A 12,228-nucleotide genomic window follows, 5' to 3' on the forward strand; every position below is an offset into this window, starting at 1 on the left:
TCAGCCCCAGCTTAGGCATGATGAGGAGCAAAGACACCTGCTACTCGAACCTCAAGTGGATGCCAACACAGCTCAGGTGCCAGGTGGGTAAAACGCTCCCTGGGGGAGGGGAGGCTGGACCCCCCCCAATTCCACGGTCCAGGAACCCCAGGCCCACACCATGGACCCTCCTCAAGCACACAGGGTTTCCAGACAGCTCAAGCAAGCCCGTGGGCATCGCAGCAACCAGCTTCCACTGGGGCCAAGTGACTGAGGTGCCTTGCTGCAGCTCCAGAGAAGTGAGAGAGGTCTGGCAGATCGCTGACCTGGAGCTCAGCCTTCTCTGTGCAGCCCCAAGGCTTCAGCACCATTGCAGCAGGGGGGAGCAGGGCAGTCCTTCACCTGGAGGAACTAGTGGTTCCAGGTAGGAAGCGACATGGAAAGGACCCAGACGCTTGCCTGCCTGGGCCCAACTCCCGAGATTAAGCCGTTTTGGGGGCTCCTTGATCCACCGCCCTGGAAGCAGTCCTGATTCAGCTCTGCCAGCAGCGGTGGTGGCTGCACATCCTGGTTCATTAAACAGCCAGCAGGAAGGGGACAGACCTTCCCAACAGGGCCAACGCAGCCCACAGTCTTCATCAATGTGGCAGGAGAAGAGGCCTGCCCGGGCTCCTGGCATCCTCACAGGTCTGGGCTCCAGAAACCCCCAGGCCTGAATCCTTCCTCAGACATCAGCATGGGCTACAACCTGGTGCCCGAGCAGCCGCTACTGACCTCCAGTGCAGACAGTCCTCCAGTGCCATCCCACAACCCCCAGGGCCTAGATGCACTCACTAGCCTACCAGGTGCACCTTCTTCCCCCCCCCCACCCCCCTGAATTAGCCATCCCAAATTGAGGGGTGTGTTTTCAGTGAGGAAGCTGACTTCTGAAGGGATGCGTGGGGATGCTGGGATGGATCCCTCCCATCCACATGGAAGAGAGGCAGTTTTGGCTGAGCAGCAAGGGAGGGGTGAACGATGCCGATGAGCAGACGCTGCCCTTACTCCATGCAGCCAGATTCAGCCACAACTCAGCAAAAAAAGCTTCTGGTCTTCATCCTGCCCTCCTCAAGCAAGGTGCAGGGCTTCTTTGTGGGTGTGTGGTATGTCAGAAAATATAGTATTCAGTCTCCCATTTCACAGAAATCACAGAGAAGTGGGGCTGGACGGGACCTCTGGGGGTCGCACCTAGTCTAACCTCCAGCTTGGAGACATCATCAGCCCTGTCCAAGCCAGCCCAGACAAATCCAGCATCTAAATTCTGTGCGTCAGGGTTAATGGTAGTTTTATAAGACGTCATACCTGAATCTGCCCCAGGGAAGCAGGGGGACTGTGGCAGCCAACGTCCTACTGTTGCAAAAGGTTGCTGATGCACAGGAGATCCCAGACAGAGGCTGTGCCCCTGCCACGGAGGAAGGCAACCCCCTCCCCCCAGTCCATACCAATCTGACCAGGGAAAAACTTCCTTCCTGACCCCAAACAGGTTGATCAGTCTGACCCTAAGCAGAGGGGCAAGACCCTGTAGCCAAGACCCTCCAGGTCTGAGTCCCAGCAGCAGCACTGGCACAGCCCAGTCCCCATCCCCAGCCTGGGCTGCAGACAACACCCAGTGCCTCTGGGGGACGCTTAAACACACTCTGACCCTTACTCCTCCTCAGGACCCAGCTTTCCTGAAGCATAGGTTGCCCCTGGCAAAGAGGCATTTTGGACTGACAGCTGGGTGACAGTCAGGCAGCAGGCCCCAGGGCACCACTATACACTGCATGCACCTAGCTTCACTCGCACCCCAAACTGCAAGGAGCCTCTGGGGGATTTAGATCCAGGGGGGTGGAGGTTCATATAGCTGTTGTTCACACGCAGACATACATGACCATCAGAGCTCTGTCATGGGGAATCTGGTAGCAGGCCCCACTCCCCCAATTCTTGGCTCACCTTGAAGCCCCAGAGGCCTAGGGAAACCCTGCTACAGGCCAGATGTTTGAAACCCCTGGAGGTGATGCATAAGAGGGGAAGGGACTGGCCCCAGCATCACACAATACCCCCACAGCCTGGAGAAAAAGCTATGTTGCCCCATCCCTACACCCGCACCAGGTCATTGCACCTTCCTCCACAAAATGGCTGGCCAGACTCCGCTTACCGTACTGCTGGCAGTGCCGGCAGCCACGGCCTGCTGGAAGTGCGCTGCCAGCCCGGCCTTGTCCTTGCACTGCTCCTTGCACTCCAGACACCGGAAGCAGCTGTAGCTGGTTTGCTCCGAGCTGCTGCTCAGGGGCAAGATGGGCAGGTCCTGAGCCCCATTAGCCACGGCCACAGCCTCCTGAGCCACCCCAGCCACTTTGCCTGCTGGGAGGGAAGTCACCGAGACCAGGGGGGTGATGTCGGGCTGGCCAATCATCTGATCCAAGGCGATGGGCCTCATGACCAAGTGCGAGCACTGCATCACGAGTCCCTTGTCCTTGTGCTCCCGGGCATGGAGGAGCAAGCTGCACTTGTTGAAGAAGACCAAGCGCTTGGTGCAGTGGTTACAGGTCACCTCGATGCGCATGCTGCGCCGGTCGTAGTGCCGCGCCAGGCTCTTCTCCAGGGCAAAGGCGTCCCCACACTCCAGGCAGCGGTAACCAAAGGGCGGCAGAGTCAGGCTGGAGTCTGCTGGAGGGTTCAGGTTGGGCTTGTAGGTGGGTAAGAGGTTCTTGCTGTTCAGGATCTTGTTGAAGGCTTCCACCAGGCTGGACTGACTCCTGGAGATGACTGTGCCAGCGAGGGTCGGAGAAGGCTTCTGTGGCTGTACCATCACCACCGTGGTGCCATTGACCTTCTGGTTGGCCGTGGTAGTGATGGTGGTGGTCTGGGTCACTGTGCTGATGTTGGACCTCGTGTCTGCCTTGGGGAGGGCCTGAGGCACCAGGTTGATGATGTTCTTGGCCACGGCCTTGCCGGTCTTTGCCGGGAGCACCACGGATTTCTGCTGGGCCACACTGGCGGCGATCAGCATGGCACTGCTGGCATTCTGAATGGTGGAGACGGGCAAGACTGTGCCCTTGATTTTGGTGCCATCGCCCAGCTGGACACTGACAATTTTGGGCCCTTCAATGGTTTTCAAGGGGCTGGAGAGCTCCAGCTTCTCCTTTGGCACCTCCAGTGCCCCCTCCTCTTTGTCAGCCAAGGCAGGGAACACAGTGCCTTCGCTGCCAGCCTCCTGGGAACCCTGCTCTTCAGACAGCTTGACTACTCCGGGCTCTGAATCCGAGGGAATCCTGGTGACCGTTCGCGTGATGCTGCCCGAGGACGTCTTGATGGTTTTGATGCGTACTTTGAGGGGCCGTGAGGAGTTGGAGGATGGGGAATCTGTGTTGTTGTCTTCCATGTCCTCATCAGCACTGGAAATGCTCCGTGGACTTCCCATGGGCTTCTCTAGCATCTCCGGCTCCTCCTTGATAGAGCAGCTGCCCAGCAGCTTGGGAGAGGCGGGAGGCTGCGGGCTCTCAGCAGCCGGGGGGGAAGGCTTGAAGAAAGGCTCTGGGGGGCTGGCGGGGGAGTGCTTCACTTCGGGGATGTTGCTGGCACTGCTGTCGAGGTTCTGCTCCGAGCTGGGCCAGGACGCGATGGGGGAATCATCTGTGGAGTAGCGAACTGTGACAGACTTGAGGTGATCCAAAGGGCTGTCACCCAATGCTGCAGCCAAGCCCTTGGGGCTGGTGTCCTGGGCAGCCTCCTCTGAGTCCGACTCCTCTTTCTTAATGCAGGGGAGGGCAGAGGGGGAACCGTTCACACCCCTGGGCTGGCTGGGATCAAAGGGCTGGGAGAAGGCTGGCGGGAGGCTCTCAGTGCCCTCTCTCATGGGTTCTTTGCAGTCCAGTGATGGTGTCGGAGATGGGGTGGGTGATGGAGAGAGGGAGGGCACGGAGAGGGACTTCTCCTTTGGCTTACACTCGCGGGGCCTGTCGATTAGGTCTGACGCTGCGTTGTCATCGCTGGGATCGGGGCTGAAGTGGGAGAAGATGTCCAGGGGCTTGGCCCCTTTCTCCTTCACCCAACACTCCCCATTGGAGGAGGCCACGGTCTCCACCGCCCTGGGTGTGGGGGACCTGGGCATCTCAGGGGCCCCAAAGCCATTCTGCAGCAGGCGGGGCCCGATGATGTGTCCATCCTTGCTGCGCCCATCCAGAGTGTCGAGCTGCTCGGGACAGACAGTGTTCTTCACGATCACGCTGACCGCAGTGATGTCTGCATGGGGCAGGACATGGTCGGGGGGGCCGGGCTCCCCAGGCACCTGCTTGATGTGACCATCCGAGTCCTCATGGCCAGAATGAATGGCCTCATTGGTGTCAATGTCAGGGATGTCGAAGGCTGCCAAGAGGTCGTCGAAATCCGGTGTCTTCATGTCACCCATGGTGGGGAATGCGGCAAGTCTGGAAGACAAGTGGAGAGACATTTAGGGCCACGGCCTCAGGGTGGGGACCAAGGAGGACTGGTCTCTGCAAAGCACCAGAAGACAGGAGCTCCCACATGGTAACCCCAGCTTCCTCCTCCTACTTGGGGGCCCATCTGAAGCCCTGCTATCACAGCAGGGTGGAGCCATTAATCCCAGCATAGAGGTGGAGAACCAGCCACAAAGAGACCAAATCACCAACCCAAAGTCAGATGTGGAGCCTGCAGCAAAGCCAGATTTTGGCCTGCTTCTCCCAAGCCCCAGGTTAACCCTAACCACTAGGCCACCCTCCTCTCTCACTCAGCTCCCGCCCTCTTTTTTCACCGCTCTGTTCCCTTCTTCCATATCTCCTGCAACAGGCAGATAAAGTGCCCCCTGCCCTGAACAGTGAAGGTTTGTTAGCGCTTGCACAGACAGCAGAGGATAATTAATATATCTACAAAGCACACAGAGCTGCGCGTGTGTCCGAGATAAAGCATGGACGTGAACTTAGCTCAGACCCCCCTACAGTACCACTATTCTCACATCTGAGCTATTAGCTGGGCTTGCTCCTCTGAGGCTGAGCTCTGTGGGCCCGGCCCTGATAAATAGGGATCTCAGAGAAACACTGAGGATGAAAATAAAGGGAGATGTTTTCCTTCAGCCGAAAGGCAGCTTTGATGGGAAAACTTTTGCTGGTGCCACGGCCCATACTGAACACGAGCTTGCTTCTCTTCGGAACAAAGGAGCCGTGCTGACATGGGGCCGAAGCAGATTTGTTCCGACCGAATTAACAGCATTGCACCTCCTCGTGCTGGATCTGAAATGTGGGTCACCGTTCAGAGACCAGCAGAAGTCACCGGTGATCAAAGAGAACCCAATTTTCATTCCAGAGAGTCCGGTGCCTGAACCGCATCGGCATGAGCCAGCTCACCTATGGGCACATGGGGCAATTAAGGCACATCCAGCCCACTCCACTGCCTAAAAGCCATAGAAATATGTATGATGGATTTTGCAAAAAGAGCAGAGCCTGGAGAATGCCAGAACGGCTTTAAAAAAAACCCCATACTTTATGAGTACACACACACACACACAACTGATGCATCATTGATTTCTTGGCACAAGTGATAACACAACAGGGACAGGAGTGGAAGTTGAAGGTTTAAAACATGGACAGCACCCAGTGGCCCTCGAATGAGTCCAAGGAGAGAGTGGACACTGCCCAGCGAAGCTCTGCCCAAATGGGACTGGACCAGGGACAGGAAAGCAGCTCTGCAGCTCTTGAGAGTCTTTGCAGGCAGTGCCCCCTTCCTGGTCAGGTATATGGGCCAGCTGAGGAGGTTGACCTGGAAGTCCCAGGGACTGCGAATGAGAAATGCATACATGCAAAGGTGTGGGAAGATGTGCAGCCAGGACCTCAGTAGGCAGTTCTGGAGGAGGCGGTGAAGGGAGGCTGCAGCCTGGTGCACTCCCGGTAGGCGTGTGCTGGGGTCTCTCTCTCTCCCCTCGCAGAAGGGGCAGGTGTGGGGAGGTGCCCATAAACCACGCCAAATACACACCCGTGGCAACAGCTCCATGGAGCAGCCACCAGCCAAGGGGCTCACGGGATCAAGGTGAAATACAGACTTGTTCATCAGGGACCTCTGTCCTCGCCACGTGTGTCCTGCAACTTGGGTATCTGGGTGAGACGTGGGGATGGGCTGGCAGAGGGTCTGGACTAAAAAGTGTGTAGAGGGAAGCAGACTGACTTGGTATCCTCCCTGCATGACACAGGAGGCTGGGCAGGAGGGACCTATGGATTGACTCAGTAAATGCCAGTTCTTATGTTCTTGTGGCTGCCCCAGCCCTTGCCCCGACTCTGCCACCAAACACCAGTGGGCATCTCTACAAAGTTCCCCATCTCCTATAATGTACCAATGGTTTCGCTGTGCTAATATACTGCAGCCAGAGTCCCTGCTCCTTTACAGGTGAGCAAGCTCTGCTCTGAATACCCAGACTGGGTTTACAGGCGGAGGAAGGACATCAGGACATGTTCTCAGATGTCCCCATCGTGTGTGCTGCTAAAACTCCAGGTCTGACCGGACATGCTCACGTGCTCTCTAACCACAGAGAAGCAAAAGCCCGTTTGCGGCAGAGTGAATCACCCAGGGCCCCCGACTTGCAAAACTGACTAAGGAAAAGCTTCCAAAATAAGCAAAGGCAGCGTGTTTGCGCAGGAGACAGTCATACAATACGATGTACAAAACTAAACACACACCGTTGCCCGTGGGGTGTTGCTGTGGTCCCACCGCAAGCCAGCTGTGGGATGGGGCTGCACTAGCAACAGTGGCAGCAGATGTTGGGATTCCCAGCCACAAAGGAGGGTAACCCTTGCTAAGTCCCTTAACCAAGAGGATGATCTTTTATGGAGAAATCATGGAGCTGTCGAGGAGACAGGGCCCTCAGCTCCAGGCAGCAACAGCCCCTCTGAACCACCATTATCAACCTATGAAAATATCATGAACAACCCTCCTCAAACGATCAGGCATAATGCCCTAAACACCAAACCACACCAGCGTGCCCAGGGAGATGTGGGAACCATCAGGGTCCTGCCACTGTTGAAGATATGCTCAAGGAGGACTGTGTCGTGGTCCTTTGGACCACTTCTCCTGCACCAATGCAAGGAGGTTTACCATGGTAAAGGGCAGCTGTGGATGCAGCTGGATAGACTCCCAGCATGTTAAGGACCTAGTTCAGAATGATTTTGGCACTGCAAAAGCTAAGCAGTTTTAGGCAGCAGGCCCTTACCAGGAAACCAGATTGACAAGCGATTCTTCTCCTCTATTCAGCACTGGGGAGGCCACATCTGGAGTCCTGTGTCCAGTTATGGGCCCCCCAGTACAGAAAGGATGTGGACAAATTGGAGAGTCCAGCGGAGGGCAAAAAAAAATGATTTGGGGGCTAGGGGACAGGACTTGGGAGGAGAGGCTGAGGGAACTGGGTGTATTTAGTCTGGAAAAGAGAAGAAGGAGAGGATTTAATAGCAGCCTTCAGCTCCCTGCAGGGGGTTGCAAAGAGGATGCAGCTGGGCTGTTCTCAGTGGTGGCAGATGCCAGAACAAGGAGCGATGAGCTCTGGTTGCAGCAAGGGGAGTTGAGGTTGGATATTAGGAAAAACACTCACCAGGAGGGTAGTAAAGCTCTGGAACAGGCTACCCAGAGAGGTGGTGGAGTCTCCATCCTGGGAGGTGTTTAAGCCCTGGCTGGACAAAGCCTTGGCTAGGATGATCTAGTTGGGGCTGGTCCACCACCGGACCATCAGGCAAAGTGGAGTGGCTTCCCATTCCCAGGGCTCTCCAGACTGCTCGGGCATGGCAGACACTCCCTCAGAAGACATTTTGGGGAAGGCAGTCTGAACGGGAATAGAGATCAAGGAGCCAGCTTTACAGAACAAGAAACCTGAGCAGAACACAGTGGATTCAGCCAAAGGAGGAAACGTTTAAGCCAAAGAGTAGAGCCATCTTTCAGGCAACAAGACCTAGGCATGTCCCAAAGGCCCCATGGACAAGACGACTTGACAGAGTCACTAGAGGATGCCCTGCGGGACAGCTCCTCCAGGAGGGTGGAAGAGACGGGATGCCATTAGCAGCATGAATGTCTCCTCTCTACAACCCAGTCCTTAAGCAGTTTTGGCTGGGCACAGGCAGACCTGGCTGGGAAATGGCTTTCCATCTGACCAAAAAGCACCATTTCAAGAAGCTTCCACTTCAAGATGCAACCAAAAAAAGCAAAGCAAAAACAGAAGATGGCTCATCACTCCCTGGGCTGCGATGGTCCTCCAATGGAGAGGACGGAGCTGAACCAAAGTGAGCACCCCAACCACCTGGGCAGTTATGGTCCCCTCCTGGGTTGGGCCAGAAATCCCGTTCCAGGCTCCAAGAGTCCCCCTAGATACAAGTTCTCCTGAAGCTGATGCATCGCAGGACATAGCAGAGAGGCAATTATCCAGAAAGCTAATTAACCAGGAGGTTTTGTATTAACCAAACCAATTAGCCTGCAGTTGGATTTTCCTAGTCAGCGAGACAACTCCACGTTGTTTATTAACTAGTGCTTTGGAGATGCTAAAATATCATGCTTATTCCTTGTCTTTTTGCCTAGTTTGGCTATTTGCTGTACAGAACTGCAACCAAAGTCTATTTTTCAGTGCTTCAGACTGAGAAACTTGATTAATTGGGAAGGGGGGGGAGGGGAGTGGAAATTAAAAAACGTTACCCAGAAGGATCGTGACACTAATTATTCTGGATAATCAACTTTCTATTGCATTTTGGATCTGATGTTAACTAGTTCCGCACTCCTCCAGCCACATGTAGCAATGACAGAGGAGCCGGGAAGATAAGGATTCACCAGACTTCTGACTGACAGGGCCAGGATTAAAAGAAATAGGCTTTTGCATATCCCGGAAGGGGAGGCGCTGCTTGTGACGATTCAATCCAGCACTAGCCATCTGTTCTCCTAGCCACGGATACCTCTTTAGCATCCCACGTGACAAGGACAGGGAAGTTTGTTTTTCAAATGCCGACTTCACAAATGGCCATTTGGTGGAGCGTTAATATTTACAGTGGAGAGTCAAGTCAGTTGTTGTACAAAAGGATTCCCTGGGAAAAAGTGAGGATTTGCTTAGGGAAATTCGCCTCCTCCAGAGGAGATCAAGCAGGCTGGAGCCTTGCTTTACCTGTCCAGCACTGCCTGGCATACCACCAGGAGGGGCTGGCTGAGCAGAAGGTCTCTGCTCCCCGCACATCCCTTTCCCTTCACTAGGAATGGCTTGCTTCTCCTAGGACAGGTCTCAAGAATATATGGCCCACAGGCTGGATCTGTCCCCTGGAGCCACAGGATGTGTCCCCACAGAGTTTCCGGTCCAGTAGCTGCCACCCGTGCTTCAGCAGCTCTGCATGGGCGAGTTGAAAGCAGTGAACTGTCTTGGACCCGAGCTGTGCTGATCAGCCCCCTGTTGCCGACAGCTGGACTAGGAGATATTTAGCAGGGCCAGCTTGAGGGGAAAGAGGGATTAAAGCCCCTATAATAGGCTCAGGGGTGACTTAGTGGCAGCCCATAAGTACATAAGGGGTGTGCACCAGGACCTGGGAGAACGTCTGTTCACCAAAGCACCCCAAAGGAAGATGAGGTCCAATGGTCAAACTGCTGGATGACTGCTTTAGGCCGGACACAAGAAAAAACTTCTTTACTGTCCGAGTTCCCAGGGCCTGGAAAAGACTCCCCCCAGAAGTGGTGCAAGCACCTACTCTGGACACTTTCAAGAAACACTTGGATGCTTATCTTGCTGGGGTCATTTGACCCCAGCTGACTTCTTGCCCCTTGGGCAGGGGGCTGGACCTGATGATCTTGCGAGGTCCCTTCTAGCTCTAATGTCTATGAAATAAAGCCCCCTACCCTCATCCATCTCTGGAAGCCACGGGTCACTGCAAAAATACCTCAAATACCTTTGCATCCATCATCAAAGACTTCCGTGGCCCAGCCGGGTACCCAAGCGAGGCTTGTGTTCAGTGAAATCAAACTTACCCCCCGCCCGGGGTAAGACACAGAGGCTCTGTTGGGAACCACCCTGAGCTTGGCCCGAGGAAATGAGGACCGTCCTGCAGCTGCTGGCTAGGACGACTCTGCCAACCGCCTTCCTGATGGACACAAGGCAGCAGGCACGGTAGAAAGAGCCACCAAAACCCACTCCGCTGCACAGCATATGCCCGCCTGGGGAAAGAAGAGGAGAGAACGAGCCACGTGGGAGCAGTGTTAGGCCTATCACTGCCCACACAAATTGCAAGACACGCAGATATGGGTGCGAGGGAAGGATAAGGAGCTGCTGTAGTAGAAGGCCATTATCCCACGACAGCCTCACAAGACCGAAGTGGCTCCAGGCCTCATGACAAACACCCCCCAGGACCTGTGCGTTCTGGGAACGGGGACAGGATGCACCAGACCGCAGGGCTGAGGTTTCTCACCGGGCATCCGCGCCAGAGAGACAGAGCTTCTTACCTCTCTGCTGGGGCGGACAAGACGTGGCCTTTTCTCTGCACCCAAGCACCCCCTTTCTGCTGCCTCGACTCCTTTCCTGCAAGCTGGTGGCTGAGGAAGAAGCTTCCCCTCCCATGCAACACCCGGGCTTCACTCTCCCCAAGCCACCCAACCTCCTGGTGTTACCATCCACCACCATTTACCACTCCACCTTCCCTATCTGAAGAGCCTTGCTTTCAAACAGAAAGCAAAAGCCCTACCAAGCCTCCAAGCTCCCCAACAGCAGGGAGGTGCCTCAATGGTGCAGGGCTGATTGAGAACGTTTCCTCTGGGCTTCGAGTCCAGGGGAAATTCTCCACTCCTGAAAAGGAGTCAGGGGATTTTTTTTGTTCTTATAAGTCACAAGTCTACAGAGATCCAAACCCGACCAAGTCTGCATCAGGAGTCACCTGAACTTAATTAACTCACCTGAGCAGAGACAAAGCCCTGGGGGATTCTCACCTGCTCCGGTTGACAGCTTGAAGCAAAAACCCAGCATTTATCTGCAAACTCCTCTCCACTGGGATTTAACCCCATATATCAAGGAGTTCTGGCCTGAGTTACCTACCATATGTATTTGCATGCCATGCACCTTCAAATAAGATGGTGAAATAAAGACCAAAAAAACCCAAACAAACCAAACCACCAAGGATTTTTTCCTTTTAACCAAACAGTTTGAGATGAAGAACACTTTGCTTCTAAAAGCTTGTCTAAGTCTCTCTCAACCACGCAGCTGGTCCAATAAGAGACATCCCCCACAAAAAGCCTCGCCCCTCAATCCCTGGACCATCATGACAACACTGCTACCTTTCTTCATTTATGATACTGCAACTCACTTCCACCCCCCAAAAAATTAGGAACTGAAAATTGGGCTGCACATATGAATAAATAGGGTACTTTCCTAGCACAGATTAAACCAGGCATCTTTCTTCCCTGACCTTTTATCACCAAGCTAACTCATGTTAACTAGCTATGGTTGCAATTATCACTCAGACAATGCAGATGAAGTTCACGGTAGCAAAGCCCAGGGGAGAACCTTGTCTTTGTTAGGGTGGTAATGTGGGATAGATAGCAACACACCTCTACCCTCCCCAATGAGGGCAACCTATCACTTTGGGAGACCCACCAAGCCACAGTGGAGACAGGAAAAGGCTTTACGAGCAGCCCACAGCATGACTGCAGGCAGGTCTAGCTCTGCTGCCTTCCCTGCAGCTCCCAAAGTGCTTTCTAAGGCAGGTGGCTTTAGCCTCATCTTTGGGAAATTGAGGCACGGAGTGGGAGTATCACAGGAGGGATCAAAGACAGAGATGCAGTCCCCCAATCCTGCCCAGGGGTTTCAAAAATGCCCTGATACCCCTCACTTCACAATACCTAAAGCATGTGGCTCTGTTACTAGTCCGCTGGGTACAGCAACACCGGAGATGAGGCACTTCTGGCTTGGTTTTCCACTGGGAGACTCAAGATCGATGCCCACCCTCTCAGAGCCGACTGTGAACCGCACAGAGATCAGAAGCCAGCGCGTCTCGCCTTCATTAGGATTTACCCAACAGAACTGCCTCGATGCAAGCTGCACACCAGTTTCCCAGGAAGACGTAGCCTGTGTCACCCAGTTCACTGCTGGACGGGACCAAATGAGACACGGTCAAGAAGTGACCTACTGCGCCGCTATGATTATGGAACCTGCTGTCTCCAGCAAGCAGACCGCACAGGAGCAAAGTGCCCAATATTACGCTGGCTGCCTTGGACTCCCGGGGC

The 12,228-nt window shown here is 54.5% G+C and overlaps 1 protein-coding gene across 3 annotated transcripts in view; it reads right to left on the bottom strand.

Moving 5' to 3' along the window:
* Positions 1–12,228, bottom strand: part of ZNF687 (zinc finger protein 687) — a 32,086-nt gene that overhangs the window by 9,421 nt on the left and 10,437 nt on the right. For all 3 annotated transcript variants that reach the window (XM_019478967.2, XM_019478968.2, XM_019478969.2), the window contains exon 2: positions 2,156–4,427. In XM_019478967.2, coding sequence (XP_019334512.1) covers positions 2,156–4,408 — 2,253 coding nt within the window. In that variant the 5' untranslated portion in view covers positions 4,409–4,427. The remainder of the gene's footprint in view (positions 1–2,155; positions 4,428–12,228) is intronic.

This window comes from Alligator mississippiensis, chromosome 15, assembly GCF_030867095.1.
Source record: "Alligator mississippiensis isolate rAllMis1 chromosome 15, rAllMis1, whole genome shotgun sequence".
Lineage (NCBI taxonomy): Eukaryota > Metazoa > Chordata > Crocodylia > Alligatoridae > Alligator > Alligator mississippiensis.